The sequence below is a fragment of the Polypterus senegalus genome, chromosome 18 (assembly GCF_016835505.1).
Source record: "Polypterus senegalus isolate Bchr_013 chromosome 18, ASM1683550v1, whole genome shotgun sequence".
NCBI lineage: Eukaryota > Metazoa > Chordata > Cladistia > Polypteriformes > Polypteridae > Polypterus > Polypterus senegalus.
In genome coordinates, this window is record NC_053171.1 from 43,793,667 (window position 1) to 43,811,476 (window position 17,810).

Here is a 17,810-nt window from a genome sequence, read left to right on the forward strand (position 1 = left end):
ATGAATGTGAGGTTTAAGAAATGGAGTCATGTAGGTCACCTCAATGGTGTATTTTGGACAAGGGGAGAAAGTCTTTGCCTACCTTGTACGAATGAATTGCCTGTTTATAGTCCTGAAGTGTGAGCTGTTGAGTGGAGGAATGTCAGACAATGTGTACCTTCTGTCAATGTTGTGAAACTTCTTTCTCTTCCATTAACGGCTGTCATGGTGTCCCAATTTAAACACTTGTAGGTGCCTTTTCTAAACTAATATAGGATGCTGGTGGCAGCTGCACTCTATCAGTGGACATAGAACAGAGCAGTCTTGCTTGGGGAAAAAAGCAGTTCTTGGTAGTCTGACATAAAATGCTAGATGTCGGTGTGGCCCTAGCATTGGGCTCGAGTGCCAGTGCAATGTGGCTTTGGCAAGCACCTTCTGTTGAAAGTGTTCACTGGATACTCTGTTATCTACTGGTGTTTTACTTTATTCCTTGTAGCTCTATTTGTTTTATAAAGATTCCTGTGATGTTGGTTCAAAGTCACTATGTGAAATATTCTAGTTTATGCACCTTTTTGAGAAGTACAAGCATAATTTGGGTAAGATGAGATGAAGGGGTCGTATTACTCGGGCTCTAGGGGAAGAGAGGCGGTATCTTGTTATGAGTTTAGCTACAGGTGGGTGAGTGCGGGTACTCTTGGTGTCTTGTACTAGTTTACCATAAATGCCGCTGGACACCACTATACCACATACATGTAACCAGCTCGCATGGTAACCACTTGGAGTTTTGGCATTTGTGGTTTATGTATTCTCCTCTTTTATTCCACAGCGGGGGTTTACCTTAATCGTGGAAGCCTGGGACCTGGATTATATCAACGGGACAGTTGTGAATGGTGAGTACTCTGTGTGTGTGTGTTGGGGTTGGGGGCGGGTGTTTGAATAATTTTTCTTTTACAATTTTTATTACTTAAATGTCTTTTAAAGACTGTACAAATCAAGTCAGCCTTGCTGTTTAGGACGCCTTGTAAAAATTGTGAATTTCAAAGGGGTGCCTGATGTGCAAATAACAGGGTCGAAGGAGTAAAAGGTGAAGGTTTGAAGTTTAAGGATGTCATTGGCCTTGGAAGGTCAGGTGCTGAATGGCAGTGGCAACAAATGGTGTGTCTTAGGTTTAGATACAACCTCTCCCTCCATTATATAGATTTAATTGATTTTAACCAGTCGCCCCGTATCTCTTCTCTGGTATTTCTGTCTCTTTACCTCTCTCCCTCTGCTGAGGTGTCATGCAGCTGTGTTGGCAACCGCGCACCCACTCAAATCTCACCCCTGCTAATCCATCATCTTGAGAATGGGCCACTTGAGGCCTGTCCCGTGTGCCACCAGTTTGTCACTGCACACTTGGGCATCCCTAAAGACAAAGTGTTGTGTGAGGAGATGCTGACATCTGCTCCTGTTGCAGTGCAGAATGCCAGAAGCCAGAGCCACAGTTTATCAGACATGCTTAAATTAGTGTTTAAAAGATGGGTGCATGCAAACGTCTGTGTGAGTGAGCCTACTCGTAAGAAAAGACTTTTGACAAATGTCATCCTTGTTGTTGAGCAGCTATGGTCTACATAGCAAAAAAAAAAAAAATATCCCCTAATGCATCACATATGGCAGTACCATCCCTGTGATACAAAGAAAAGTGACGGCCTCAAAAAAAAAAAAATGATGAAACTCTTAAACGGAGTGGTTAAGCCCTGGCATAACAACTCGGGGCAAAGGGTTTACTTGGCAAAAGGAATGGAAAATTGGAAGATTTGTTTTGTGAATTCTGAGGAAAAGCAATTCACCGTAACCTTCATCCTGGCATATCGCAGCAAACCAACTCTCTGCATGCTGCTATTCTTTTAAGGTGATGGAATGAACAAAACATGGACCTAAATTGTCCCAAGTGTGTGCTTGGTGTGTGAGTGGGTGTGCCCTGTGGTGGGCTGGCGCCCTGCCCGGGATTTGTTCCTGCCTTGCTCCCTGTGTTGGCTGTGATTGGCTCCAGCAGACCCCCGTGACCCTGTGTTAGGATATAGCGGGTTGGATAATGGGTTTCTATTGCTTGTTGTATCTGTGTGTTTGTTTTTTTTTTCCTTCTAAATTGATATGCTTACATATTGATATGTTTGTATTGCATGCTTTTGAGGATGTCAATGATCTTCATGTCCCCCTAGCACTGCTGTATACTAAGAAGGTACCAATGTTTTTTTTTAACTTGTACCCTTTTAAAGGTTTTATCTTATTGAGTCAGCATTCAGTTCTACCAAAAATATGTCACAGGATAATTTAATGACTGTAGATGCTTGCCAACCATTAATCCAGTCATAGTATCTTGACTAGCTTTTATCCTTCAATGGCAGTTTTCAGTCTTGTCTGCCAGCATATTCTATTATTCCACCATTAGGATTTTGTGCTAGTGTGATCAGGTGTCTGACTATAATCCATCACTTTTTCATTCCCGCATATTGATGAATATGAAATTTTTTGTTTCATACTCCTTTTCAACAACAATAAATGGACCACTTTATTTTTATTTTTTCTTTCATGGGTGTGAGAGTAAAAAAAATAAATGCATGTAAAGCTTAACATAAAACAGTGCTGATGCCACAAGCAGAGGCTTGCATTTATTTTGTGGTCTCTAGTAAAACTTTCAGCAAAAAGCACACGCCCTATTAGGATCCTGAGAAAATACAAGAAACCTAAAGCATCCCAGTCTTTAAAGCTGGCTTTTCTAGTTTTCTCTTTTAACTTCATGACCCACTTGGTATACACTCAATGTTGTGTGCTGACTTCAACAATTACAAGTTTTGAATGGTTTTTATGTGTGTTGTGTCGAAGTGCATCATACATAAGCAGTTTATATGTATTTTGGTTTGTGTGTCTGTCAATACAAATATAAACGCTATATATAAAATATGGGGTTTAAATATCCACATATATAAAATATACAGGCTCCTCTGTGGTGCCAAATGAGGCTTAAATCATTCCTAACAGTACATACACACTATGCTACGACACTGTCTGCTGAAATACATGCTCTACTCTCTGGCCACCCATGACTCTATGATAGTGTTGGAGCTATATCTGGCCATCAAGTTTGCTGACAATTCTACAGTCGTAGGTTTGACCACGGACAATGATGAGATATCTACCATTAGAGGAGATTAGGCTCCTATCAGAGAGAATTTGGGACAGTAACCTCTCTCTTTGAATATCCACAAGACTAAGATGATGATCATTGATTTCAGGAAGCAGCATGTAAATGACACTCCACTTTTTTTTTTTTTTTACAGTCAAGCCCAATATAAATTTAATATTTACATTCCTAGAGGTTTCCATCACTTATCTTCAGTGGACAGAACACACTATGGCGGTTATCAAAGAGGTTCAGCATCGACGGTGCTGCCTCAAGCATCTGATGACCAGCAGCAGCTCCTTAGCTTTGATAAATGTATTATATAGGCCATCCTGACAGGTGGCAAGGTGTGCTGGTATGGCAACAGTTTAGCCAAGGGCCACAAGGCATTGCTGGCAGTGGTGAAAACTGCACCGATCATCATTTTCACCCGGATACCATCTCTGCTGGACACATTTGCCCGGCACTATCCAAAAAAAAAAAAAGCAAAATGATACATAAAGAACCCTGGTCACCCTGTTCTCGCTCTCCTCCCATCAGAGAGGCGCTATAGCACTATTAACACCCAGGCTGTGAGATTTCAGAGTTGTTTCTACCTGCAGGTAATAAGGCTACTCGCCTGTCCTATGCACTAGTTCACTCAGTTGAAGTGCCTTGTTTACTGTGAATCTAGTCGATGTAATGTTGTGTTTAGTGTTCTTTACTGTGGTTATTAGATTTTAAGTTTGCACTTTTGCTTTGAGCCTGATATTTTGTATTGATTGTCTTCAAGGAATATTTTATACAGTGGAATTCTTTCTTGCTTAGTGAGATTTTTGTCTTCTATACTGTATACTGAGATGTGTCTGTTGTATAGTGAAACACCTAACAGTAAAATGTAGACTTATGGCTTTCAAGTTATGACACTTTTACCATCCACGCTCTTGAATCATCAAAATTTTTCCATATCCCATATCATTTGTCACTTTTCACTGGTCCCTCATCACACTTTAGTACTGGCTTATAGCTCATTAAGGAGAGATTTCAGTCTGTCGCTCTTGGTTGGATCCACAGAAGGCAAGAACAGACTTGTATGTTTGTTGAAACCCCATGTGTGTATTCAGATACCCCGTTTTACGGCAATATTGAATGTACAGTAGATGTTTCCGTATGTAGCCAATGTGTTTCATTGCAGAAAGTCTTCGGTTTTTAATTGAGCATGTGAGCTTTTCATTATAAAGTGTAAATAGTTTAATGTACAGTGTACATGTCTAAGATATATAAAGTATATGTACTGTTAAGAGTGGTTAATGTTCCACCTGATGCGTCGCATGCAACCACTTTGAAATGTGTACTTGTGTGTAAGTGCATAAAGTAATAAATATTGTGGGGTTTGTATTATGTAGTAAGTGTGCATGGAGTGTGTGTAATGTGCTTATAAAATTCATTACATTTTGCTGTCAAATACAAAAATTGTATGTCAATTTTAGTTTTGCTCTTGTGATTGTTCAAAATATATGTACAGAAAACCAGTTTTAAGTATGGCTTTAATAAAAGATCAAACTTTTTTTTTGGAAGTTCATTGTTTAATATTTAGTCTGTGTTGGCCATTTTGGTGTAATAGCTAAGGCATTGCACTTAAAACTTGTGTTACTAGCTCAGTTCCCATCTGCATCACTGTGTATTGCTGTGAAAGTCACTTAACCTGCCGTAGCTCAAACTGTAAATAATACTCGTAAACAATCGTAATGTATCCTGATCTTGTATATTGCCTTGGATAAAGCATCAGTCAGATGGAAAGTAGCATTAAGTTTCATCAGCAACAGGAGACCATTCAGTCTGGGGTGTGTGTGTGTGTGTTTGGTTAACTAATAGTCCCAATATCATCATCATCATCATCATCATCATCTCCTTCTCCTCCTCCTTTTTCAAGTTAGTGTGTGCTTTTGCTTCATCTTCACAGCTCATTTGTTTGTTGTGGATTCCCACACCCTTTTTTGTGAGGATATGCTTCCTCCTTCAGTGTTAAATGCAATGCTCTGTAGAGTTACACTAGGTGCCCTTGAATATTGGTTGACTTTGGAAAAAAATTCTAGTGGAGAAGCTTTATTGTTGTCTTTTGTAAATCGCGAAGACCTTGATTATGTTTTGTTGTTGTTTTTTTAGTTCTGTCCCTCCCTGCTGTCTTTTAGTTTTGGTGTCTGTATGTGCATTTGAGCCATAAGTCCTTCCAAAGTTTATAGTGTGTTCAGAATGTCAGCATATTTAAAGTTATTTGATGGAGATGTGACGCATTTTTTAGCGCTTATCGTGCACTGTTCAGTGACTGTTAAACGCCCCAGACTGGTGGGGAAGATTTTTATATTTTATGAAGCTGGTGGAGAGATGAAAATATTTAGATGACAGGTTTGTCTTTTACACGTAGCATGGTCACATATACAGCAGGACGTGTATGTGGCAGTATGCGTCCCTGTTTGTGAAGGTGGTTGAATCTGTAGCCTACTACCAAGTTAGAGGTATTGGATGTGGTTGTGACACAAATGATATAATCTCATTCTTGAGTGGAGTAAAGCTTGTCATGTGAGAAGAACTGAAGGTTTGTTGTTGTGTTTTTTTTTTGTTTTTTTTTCCAGCCTGTGAAATGTATGCTTGTGGATGATTTCTTAAGTTCTTGTATTTGCCATGATAGTGCACTACGTTGGGTTTACTTTTGAGCATTGAGGGTAGTTGTTGCTTGTTTGTGCTGCTGCACTGTGGGGAATGACTGACATGGAAATGCTGGGAATATGCCAAGTATCAGAGCCTATATGTATGTTGAGGCGGTGTGGTTCCCCAGGAGCCCACCGTCCAAAACCAGTTATTTGGATAAATGGCTCAAAATATGATAGTAAGCTGTGCAGCCTGGCCATAATAGGTTTGCCCACTCAAGTCTTTATTCCAAGTAGCTTGCAGGGCCCTGCTGTTGATATTTTGGCTTGGGTATGACACTGAGCCCGGGGTGGTTAACCACTATCCACTGCTGTTGTAACATTCTGGATGCTCCTACTATTTCAGTTGAGAGTGTGTATGTTTTGCAATGAGTGATTCCAGTGTGGTAATAGAATGAAATATGAGAACCTCTTACTATGTGAGTGAGTGAAAACTTGCAAATGTAGTTATAAGCAGTAGTAAAGTTAGTGGAAGAAGTGCAAAAAAGTGTGCTCACGAGGTACTTGGATATGCAACATTAACCTTAGTGTTGCCATGTCTCGGGAGGATACTATTTAAAGTTCAGGATTCCCACTATACAGAGTTTGCATGCAATCCACTTATCTGATTGGTTTCTCAGGTTTACTGCCACATTTTCTGAAAGTGGGGCTAGGCTGGTAGCCGAGATCAAAATGGTATCGGTGTAGTTTTGAGGACAAGTTTGGAGGTAGAATTTCATTGACTAGTTATTTATATGATGTATAAGTGACCTAGTTATATATCACAAGGGGTATTATAGACATTAAGGGAGGTTATGTTATCCAGTACACTACCAATCCCTTACCAGGAGTACCGTGTTCAGTTTTGGGCACCATATTACAAAAAAAAAGAGACCGCCGCACTAAAGGAGGTGACTAGGCTGATTCTGGGCCTAAGAGGTTTGAGCTGTGAGGAGACCTTGCAGGAGTTGAACCTTTTTCAGTTTAAGCAAATGGAAATTATGAGGACATGATTGAAGTTTTTAAAATAATGAAAGAAATTGGTATAGTACATCCCAGTTAATTTAAGATCAACTCTGCATCAAGAGGGCCGGGACACAGAAGGAAACTTAAGGGCAGATATTACACAAATGTTAGTTTTTCTTTACAGAAAGGCACATGGAATAAGTGCCCAAGTAATGTGGTAGAGAGTAGGACTTGGGGACCATCCAATCTTGACTTGATACTATTTTGGACAACCTAGGTATATAGGATGGACAGTCTTATTGGGCTAAAAGGTCTGTTCTTGTCACTTTTTTTCTAATGTCACGTGTACATGTGTCCTGTGATGCAGCGTTGTGCCATCCAGAGTTATTTTCTGCTTTGTTCCTAATCCTCTTGGGATAGGCTTCAACTCCTCCTCTTTGCAGTTTCAGTAAGTGGACTAGAAAAGTGGTGGAAGTTGGTTTGTAATGTTCATGTTCATCATTGCATCCTGTGATGTGCAAATACTTAAGTACCCTAATTATTCTAACTGGTACCCAGGCGTTCTATCTGGTACGGTGCGATGCTAGTTTCTAAGAAATGTAGTTGGTTGGAGCCTTTTACCAGCTCAATCGGTCTTTCCTTGGTTGGATTGTCATTGCAAAGCTTCTGCCGATCATGGCACCAAAAGGATGCGTTATCAACACCAGCAAATATGCACGCCGAAATCCACTGGGTTAGAGGAATGTGTGTGTTACATCACTGGAATCCATGATACTCGATATGTTATTTCAGATCATCCCTGTTACTGTGTGCTGGCTTCCGCTTAGCACGTGTAACTGGATGTTCGCAGGTGCTGCTCTGAATGAGCCTGGGTTGCTTGCTGTCTTCTAACTGTTAAGGTTGCTGGAATAGGGTGAGATGCATTTAATGTGCGGTGGGCCATTGTTGGGAGCAGTCTGCTGGGGCAGCGTGTGTCCTGTCTCCTTAAATAAACCTTGTAGACGCACCTCTTTTACAAATATCTAATTGAATGTGTTTTTGCCTGACACCTTACCTAGCAGGAAACTCTCACTTGACAGAGGCATCCAGAGTTTAAATTTCAACCCTAGGATGTTTGCAGTGGGTGGAATACTGCCTGTAATACTTGGACATTTATACAATGTGTAGGACCTTGCTGACGTTTCTAATGCAGAACCCTTTATCATTTGATGACTGGCACCAATTTTGAAAATGTGCCAGATCTGTTATAATCTTGGATCCAATGGACTGCATGCTTCAACTTAAATCTTTTGAAAGGTGTCCAATATTAGCTTGATGCTTTGGTACATCGAGGTGCATTGGCTACAGTGCTCACTAAATGAGAGTGAGTGGCAACAAAATATTTGTAGAGGTGGAAAATGTACTGTTGTGCCCATGTTTTGAATGGAGGCGATCTAATGATTGGAAGTGGTATTGCATTGAACAGGCGGCTTTGCATCAATGTAGAAGTTGGCAGTGGGATGCCTTTTTGCCTATCAACGATGTGGCGAATCTTGAAAAATGTATAGTTTGTTCAGAACAGTCTTGACAGATTAGGCCTTAAGGGTCTTTATTGTTGTGATGCGTTTTCCTCCACCCTCCTCACCCCCCCAGGTGTGTCTAGTTTTCCTCCCATAGTGCATCATTTGTTCATTGGTGACTGTACCGGCCTAGTGCAAGTGTCTAAGAATACTCTGATGTAGATTCCTGTTTCTTGAGATTATACAAGTTCAAGAAATTGATGGGTACATCAATCATGTTGACTTGGTCTATTGAGGTCTTTGAAATCTCCCCCAACAGCAATTTTAATTTGTTGCTTTGGTGGCTGGCTTATAGCTTCATTTCTGTTCTTTAGCAGTGCTCCAGGTATGCTTTAGCAAATCCTCCACACCTTGGTTGGGTGAAACTAGCAGTCTCTGTAAGATTAGACTTCTCCGTTAAGCTCTTAAAATAGTGCAGAGCAGGTGCCCCCACATGCAACAGCTGGTCTGTCTGTGAATGAGTGTTACTGCATAAGGGTTGCCTACTTCTAGCAGTTTTAATATCAAAGCGAGATGTGGGCTTTCCAGCTGCTATCGGAGGATCTGCCCATCGTACATCCCTTCTACCACTTTACCCGCTCACCTGTTACAAGAGCTTTGCAAGACTGCGTCTCTTGTTCTAAAAGCCCAGAGAACCCTTTTGGCCCGTGAACCTCCTAACACTAGAGCTCTTGCTTGGCTGTGTGCGGCCTCCTTTATAATTGCAGCCCTCGCCATCAATCAGTTTTAGCACAGCGTCCTAGTATGCTGCCTGTGTAATGGGAGCTGCTGACCTCACTTCACTCTAGCCAACTGTTTAGATGAGGATTAATCCTCCTTCAGGTTGGAGGCACTCCCAAATGTTATAGGCATGAAGTGGGGTGGGGAAATCCTTTAAACTGTTGGAAATCCGTAATCTTGGGAGCTGCTTTTTAGATTTTTCCTGAGTGAATCTTTTAAAACTATTTAGTCTGCTAACTTGTTGCTGTGCCACACCCCAGGGTGAAACTGGGATAGCCCGAGAGGCCTGTGATTTATACACCTGCTTTATTACAGAAGTGGCCTATGAGCTGCTTGGACAGGGGCTACTGCTATGCTCTGGAGAAAACTGTCGTCTTCCCTAGGTGTTCCACTAATGTCTGCTTGCTGCCATCTCTGCCTAGTCCCCACCAGCAACAGTATAACCCCCTCCAGCCCCCACCCAAAGCTGAGGCTCACCACAAACATGGCTAGTAATAGGAGTTGAGGGGAAGCTCCTCTCCCCTCCCATCTTGGCGCACAACATAAATATGCTGTGTCTGCCGTGTCCCAGATTTCCTCCAGCCTTGAAAGAGATGCTAAAATTAGTGCCGCAGTCTTGTGGCTCGTGCGCGGTGCAGATGCAGACCTCCCTGTTTTGAAGAGGAGCGCCTCCCTGGTGAATGAGCGACACACTCCTCTGATAGGCAGCCTCAGGTGTTTGCATTAACAAAAGTGCTTCTCTGATGTTGCCATAGTAACGGCTGTGTAAACGGAGGGGAGTCTGATTTGCTGTCCTTCGTTTCTGAAGGGTTGGGGGTTTAAGACTACTTCAGTACCAGCAGCTGCTTTAAAAGCTAAAAATAATCAGCTCCTACAGTATACACGACAGGTAGCTGCTTTTTTTGAAACTTTGCAACAGTTAGGAGAGTATCAGGTGTCAACTGAAGCTTGGAATTATTTTTTGGTGGTGTCTAGGGTGGAATTTACTGTGAAGTGGCTCATCTGCAATACCTGGATCATCCTCTTTGACTGTTGGGGACCCTGGTGAAGGGTGTGACCGATTCTCTCCTTGGCGACCACTAGTTGGTTTTCTTTGTCAACACGTTGGCTTGTTAATCTAGACGGGCAATTCCTGCTGGGAGCCACTAGCCCCACCTCTACCCCGGGGAGCCTGTCCGGCCTGTCGGCTATGGCGCGCTTGCATCTGCATGGCTTACAGATCTGGCTAGTTCTTTACTTGAATTGTGTCCAGTTAGTGTTGTGTCGAAGAACTACTTCAGTTACCATGGTTGTGAAATGCACCAACATGTGAGGGCTGCCTTCTTACAGTAAGAGCAAACATTTGCATTTGTGAGAAGGACCCATAGTTTTTTTTTGCTTTAATCTTGCTGTTTGCATTTGATAACAACTTCTCCTGGTGTAGCACATGCTAACTGCCTAGAGTGAACAAGGTGCTGATGTCCAAAACGCCATGATCACTCTTGATCCAGTCAGCATAGTGTCCTGTGGCACTGCCTTTACCATGAAATGTGCACTAAGTCACCAGTAAGGACTATTTTGGTAATGCACCCTATAGTGGTGAACATGTCACTCTGTCTGCTTCTAGTATTTGGATGGCACCAAAGAAGAAGGTTGGACTTTGCTCTTTCTGTGCCTCACACTGCCTGTCCTTTTTGGCTTGTTTTTCTGAGGTGAAGTTTCCTCTCCATGGTATTGGATGTTGCATCCTTCTTTATTCTAAATCAAGAGGGAGTTAGAATTGTGCGGAAGCCATTAAGTAAGTCGGCATGTGGCGACGAGCAGGAAGACTTCTGTGTTACTGTTTACAGGGCAGGAAGGGCTGTTGGTGGGGTGGGGGTTACACTGTGAAGCCAAAGAGAGAAAAATCCACATTCAGCTTGACAACACATTGTCCTACCACAGTGTTGCCGGTTTGTGTGTGTTCTTGCTTCATCAGTTGAATGGGGATTGACTATGGGTTAGGAATCCTAACCCAAGGGGATGGATCTAACTTATGAGAAGAAGGTTCCTTATTTGTACAACACAACATCCCCTCTTTAGGTGTTATTACCACTTTTAAATGTGGAATCTTGCAGACATTCAAACGCCTTAGTTGATAAATAATGAAATGGTGCTTGGGGGGGCCAAGTCTGTGAAATCCTCTAAGGACTGCATGTGCACCTCAGTAAATGTCCATTCTTTCACTGACCTATGGAGTTTGTACTAAAGTTAGTTGGATATTTTCTGACAAAGTTTTCCTTCATGATTTCTGCCATCACTGCTCATTGCTTCACTGCCATCTCCTTGTTTCTGAACTTTGTTCTTCTGGTCTACTTGGTCCACTACCCCTTTGTGTCTATGGTTATAATTTGCTTTGTAGAACCGTCAGTTTCTGAATGTGTGACCTTTGTAATTCTCAAGATTGTGCATATTTTGTGACGTAAATCGCAGTTTTATTGCTTAAAGATCTGTGAACACAGTGCTGGTTGTCTGTTGCTACCCTTCATCTCCTTCCTGTATTTGATTGTTGTTCACCCTGCTTTCATGTAAATTTGACCATCCAGACCTTTTAGTGTTTGCCAAGGGACCCTTCTTTGATGTTGCCCATGATTTGAAGAAGGCATAAAATATGTGTAAAATAAATTGTACCGTACAGTGTGTTACTTTTGTCACAGTTTGGTTGCCAAGAAAGTGAAAAGAAGCATTTAAGATCATGTGAAAAGGCACTATAAAGGAATTTGGTACCAGTTGGCAGGAGTTTAGAATTTTATCATCTTGCCCTTATGGCATGGTGAATAATGTAGGAGTTTTAGCTTTACTTTTGTTTAAATGCAGATAGTTGGGGTAAGTCCTAGGGGGGATCAGGGACAACCAGGTTTTTATGATGGAGACTGTGGGTACCAGAAGGTGGCAGTCTGGTTGGTTTCTCATTAATACCACAATTTCGGTAATTCGGTGTAATAATTTTTGCTTTAGGAGAGATGAAAGTGCAGAATTGTGTGTCTTGAGACATTCAGTACGTGAGAAGAGGACGGCACTAACATTTAAGATTTGACACTTTTCAGGGTTCTCAGATCTTTGACTTTATTACTTATTAACTATAGGGGAGGGTCTTCCCACTGCTGTTTCCTCCATTGATGGGATGCCCAGTTTGTGTGTGGTGTGTGTGTGTGTGGGGTGTGGTTTTTTTTTTTGTCTAGTCTCTCCTTGTTGCCCTTATTCACCTCTTGGCCTTTCCTGTGTTTCTGTGTTTAGTTTTGGTACCTTCTCATGCTTCTGTCTCTGCTTTTTTTTTTAGATCCAGACCTCCTCATTGAGCGTGCCTCCCACACAGGCATGATCAACCCTGGTGATGATGGGCATACTTTAAGGCACCCTGGAACTGTGGCTTCTTTCGAGTACAGAATTCGGGTCAAGTGTGACGAATTTTATTATGGATCGCAGTGTAAAAAGCACTGCAAGCCCAGGGATGATTATTTTGGCCATTTTGTCTGTGACCTGAATGGAAACAAAGCCTGCATGGAAGGCTGGATGGGCGAGGATTGCAAGCAAGGTAAGGGGAACCAAAAACATGGGGTAGTCTTTGAGCTTGATTTTTTTTTTTTTTTTAAATGTCTTATGTTGGCTCCCTAGAGCCGCTAATGGTGCTAAATAGCAGGAGTTCACAGCCTGTTTTGTAGTGTGGCATATTGGCATAGGCTGCATTTGGCAAGAGGATAGTGGAAAACTTCACCAGTTAACCTGCAAAAGACACTGATTAGAGTAAAGTGGTGACTTTCCCTCACATTCCACCCATTGTAATCCACATGGAGTGATGTTTAGTATGATGTGTATCAGCTGTGTCTTTGCTTTATATGACATACTTAGTCTCCATCTAGGCCCCCCTCTAATATGGTATGTATTTCTTGCCACTTACAAAAGCAAAATAACAGTGAACACTGAATTGTTTCTATGGCCCATTCCTTCTAGGAATAACCAGGATTTCTGCTGACACTTCTTCATTCTGCACTACTCCTGTTGGTCTTGTGTTGTTTAGAAGCTCTGTTACCACCTGCTAGATTTGACTCCTTCATAACTGTGCTGCTCAGATTTCACCATCGCTATACACTTCTCTAAGTATGTAGGAATCCATTTTGAAGTCTGTGGGTGCGCGAATCGCCTAAATAGCCTTGAGATGGTTATCTTCCTCTTGACTCTTGGCACCACCTGTGTCGCACGTTGCCTCTTTCTTGTCTTCACCCATGTAAATGCATTATGGTAGCCTAATGTTTTGAAATGGCAGCATACATTGAAGCCAACTCCCAAAGATGATCTCCTAATAATAACTACTTGCATTTAGGTAGTGCTTTTGTAGCTATTCAAAGTGCTTTACATGGACAATGGGGAGCCACTTCAACCACCACCATTCTGTAGCATCCACTTCGATGGTGCAACGGCAGCCATTCATGCACCAGTACTCGCGCCACAAATGAACTGTCAGATGATGGAGTGAGAGACAAAGCCAGTTGGAGGCTAATAATGATTAGAGGTCAGAATAGACAAGGCTGTATTGATAATTTAGCCAGGACATCTGGGTACACCCTACTCTTTTTGGAAAGATGCCTAAGGATCCTTTATGGCCACAGATGGTCAGGACCTCTGTGTTACTTCTCATGTAAAAAAATTACAGTTTTTACAGCACAGTGTCACTGTAATGGCACAGTGGGGTCTCCCCAGACCATAACGTAAGTGGCCCCTGATGGGCTCACCAACACCCAGCAACACTGCAGCAATTCAAGCTTTTCTAGTTGGTCTCTCATCTAAGTTCCACATGCTTACCTTCAGGCCGATTACCTGTTCTGAAGTGCAGGTGGCCTCCATGCTAATTTTGACTTTTAAGTATAGGTGCCCTGCTAAATTCCATTGCTCAGTGGCATTTAAGGGTGTTTTTATGGAATGGATAAGTGTGTTCCTCCTTCACAAACTATTTTCAGCTATAAATGTAAAGATTCTAACCTTTTGTTTCTTCTACTTTTCTTATCTTTTAGCAATTTGCAAGCAAGGCTGCAACATGATGCATGGTTCCTGCGCCAAGCCTGGCGATTGCACGTAAGTGTGTGGTGTTTTTCTGGTGTTTCTAGTGGAGTCTCCAGCTTGCCCGGTCTTTGTGGCCAGATTGGGTTTTAACTTAGCTGGACTAGTATTGAATTGCGGTGGGTTTATTGAAGCATGGAAAGCAATTTTACATGTTGTTAGCTGCTTGGTATGAAGCTCAAACAGCATTATGCAGAGGTTGAGTAAGCCAAGTGTGCTAATGGTTGGTTGTTTGCGTATTTTCTTTTAAAATTAATGGTTAATTTGGGTTTACTTTCTGTTTCTGATTCTTTGGAAAGGAATTTGTGACTAAGTGGGCTCTCTTAATGTGCTGGATGCAGGTAATATACAGTAATTTGCATGTGGTGGTTAGTGGTACAGCACCTGCTGGTGAGCTTGTCCGAATTCCTGTAGCATTGTGAATTGGTTGGGTCGACTGTTTCCGCTGCCTTTCTTCTTGTTTGTAATGTTTTGGTCTTGTTTAATGAAGGACAGGAGAATTCAGAGTATGTAACAAAGATGGTGAAACAGAATAATATTAAAATGGTGGCTGGAGTAGCAGTTGTAGGGTGCTCAGGCAGTTTGTAGTGCTTCCATGGGCATTGTCCTCTGTTCTAGAAAGTGCATTTTCCTTGCCGCCACCTGGTCCCCCAACTCCCAAACTTCCCAAATGTATGCATCATTTTAAGTTTGTTTCCTTGTTAGTCATGCAGGTTTAGTAAAGCGATTTGCATCGTAGCTACATGTGTTGCTGCTTCTGAATGAAGTCCCCCATGGTAAGGATAGGAAAGCGTTGCCACATTTTACTTTGCATTTTATATTTTTGAAGTTATCTAATAATACAATTAAGGGGGATGATGTTGCCCAGTTAACTCGAAGGGCCAGAAACATGATGTGTTGTATGGTGTTGTAAGCTCCTTTGAGTAGGACTTGGACTGCTATATGCAGTCTCTTTTTTCTCCTCATCTCATTGACTGCTGTGTGTCTAAACTAAATTTGTCTGACTGATTGATTGAAGAAGATCCTGAATGGAGAAATGTAGCCCCATTACCCACCCCAATAAAAAAAAAAAATGTGCTCTGACATCATTCTGTTTGTTTTCATAAGCCATCTCTTGTTTCTTATTCTTTACATTTTCCCTCCTCCCCTCATTTGCCTTCCTTTTGTATCTCCATGTCTGAACTTTTTTCTTTTCCTGTCTTGCGATTATTTTGGCTTCTCCTTTGATTGGAGGTGGACCTGAAGGGAGGAAGTCCCTGTTATTAATGGACCGGAAGAACTTTGTACATTCTTGTATGTTTAAAGTCTGTGATCTTTCCTAGCAGCTGCTGGATTTTTTTATTTATTTTAAACTTCATAAACTGGGTACAGTCAGGAGTGGAACATCTTACGTTTCTCCAAAATTAAATTAATCTCCGGATCTCCCAAGAATGTTGTTGTTCTCATCAAGTTTTAAAGGCTGTTAGATGAGTGATGGGGAAGAAGCAGTTAGTAATGGAGGTACTAAAAGGAACTAATTAGGCCTCATATAGTGCCCTGTATAAGATGTACAGTGATGGACTGAGTATAAATGAGGGAGATGAGGCCCACGCCAACTGCATGTACTGATGTCGGCTAGTTTGCCAGTTGGTGTGTGTATATAAGAGCTGACTGGCTGAAGAAATCGCTGCAGTCTGCCAGCGTAACAGGCAAATTGTGTGTGGGTGGCTTCTGTCTCGGCGGTATGAGCATACGACATGCATTGTTGTCTGAGCATTTATGTACTCAACCTTGGTGGCATTACTGAAGATTTTGTTTGGATCTATTTGGTTTCAAGGTGTGTTCTTCCCGCAAGGGTCAAGAGAATGAAATAAGGAACAGGCAACGAGAGAGCTGATCATTAAATATTGAAAGTGAGATGTTCAAGCTAGATGGCTGTGCAGGCAATGCGCTTGCTTCCCTCCCCCACCCCATCTCTCTGTTCCCAGGGAGCCAGCGGGGTGTCGCTGCCTGCTTCTGAGCTATAAATGTTGTCTGCTTTCTCGGCAGCTACTGCAGCCAGGAAGCATGAACTTGGATGTTTTAGTACCTGTTAATCGTGGATTCAACAAGACTTCCTCTTGCACAGGAAGGCCAGATTCAGCCCTTCCGCTGAATCCCAGGACGTCAACAAGCATCCCACCTAGTAAACACACTATCTTGGCTGAAGGGGTGAATTCCCCTGGGAATATGTCTTGGACACATTTTTTTTTCTCTCCGTGTAACCCTACAGTTTCCTGCTGCCTCTGACCTATCAGTGATGTTCAAATGAATTGTTTTTCTAACCTTTAAAAGTTGCTATACATATATAAGAGAAGATCTGTCCATATTTAATAAAGATTACTCCCTGGTAGGCTTGGGGTCAGTTGTCCAAGGTGTGAAGATTAGGGCTTGCAGACTGTAAACCATAAAGAGTTCTGTTTAATCCTCCTTATAGACTCGCAGTTTATAGGTGGGCAAGTACACCCATCCTGTGCTCCCACTATGAATTATTCATGTCCACAATAAAGAGCCTATGGGTGGCAGTCACCATAAAAAAACAAGCACCATATGTGGCCTGGAGGCTATGGCTTGGTCAGTAAATTACCCAGATGCTGGTTTAATGCTTGCCAAGAGTACCTGAGCAAGTCTTCCCTTGTTGTGCCTAAAGGCCTCATAAGGTCTTCTCTGCTGTAGCATAAAGCATTCGCTACCTTGAGGCCAGATATTGTCCTCGCATCAGAAGCCAACAAACAAGTTGTTCTACTGGAGTTGACAGCCCTATGTTAAGATCATGTACATAAGACTTGAGAGAAAACTTGCCAAGTACATGGAATTGCGAATGCAAATAAGACGGCTGGAGACCAAGGTGCTTTACTGGTAGTGGTACGATGAAGGGGCTTCACAGGCATTGAAGAAGAGAGGAGGAGAAGAGCCATCTGCAACATCGCCAAACCGCTGAGAAAGCCTCTAGGTGGCTGTGGTTCATGAGAGGAGATCTATGGGGCTGAAGTAGCCTATTTGCTACCTGGTCACAAGCTGAGACCTAATCAACCTCAGATGGGTCACCTGGAGACCTGAAGCGCCTTAGGAACCTCACTGAAGATGTGGCCAGAAGCATCACAAGATGTATTCGCTCCATATATGGCCTAGCAGTCAGTTTTAAATTACAATGATGCTGATTTCATCTCCAATATCAAATCCCTGTGACCTGCAGCAATGCTGAACCTGCCACCACTTTCTTTTTGTGTGCAATCTGACATGTCCATTTGAGTAAATATCTAAGTATGTAAGGGAATTTTGTAGATGTGGTGTTTTATGCCAGCTTAGATTTTTTTTTTTTAGTTTTCTTCTTCTTAATTTACTAAAATCCAAAACTGAAATCCTGTGGTGAAGCAAGCTTTCCGCCACTAGGACGTCCGGTCTTGCAGGAAGTGACCAAAGGCCAGCTGCTAAAAATGGATCTTGGATGAGTTCATTCTGTTTATGCAGAAATATTGATAATGGTGGCCTTCTGACTGTCCCAGGTTGAGGGAAAGACCTTGGGGCAGAATAGCACTCTGTGTCCAGACTTCAATTTTGCTCCAGTGATGTCTAATGGGGACAACCTGAAGTCCTCCCCACTGGCTCACACTGCAAATCCCTCAACCTGCCCGTGCTTTAGGTTGTTATTTTAATAATGCCTTT

The 17,810-nt window shown here is 42.2% G+C and overlaps 1 protein-coding gene across 5 annotated transcripts in view; it reads left to right on the forward strand.

Annotated features, from left to right (window-relative positions):
* jag2b (jagged canonical Notch ligand 2b) overlaps positions 1–17,810 on the forward strand; it is a 61,005-nt gene that overhangs the window by 24,125 nt on the left and 19,070 nt on the right. For all 5 annotated transcript variants that reach the window (XM_039742364.1, XM_039742363.1, XM_039742368.1 and 2 more), the window contains exons 3-5: positions 806–869; positions 12,352–12,606; positions 14,081–14,141. In XM_039742364.1, the coding sequence (XP_039598298.1) occupies positions 806–869; positions 12,352–12,606; positions 14,081–14,141 (380 nt within the window). The remainder of the gene's footprint in view (positions 1–805; positions 870–12,351; positions 12,607–14,080; positions 14,142–17,810) is intronic.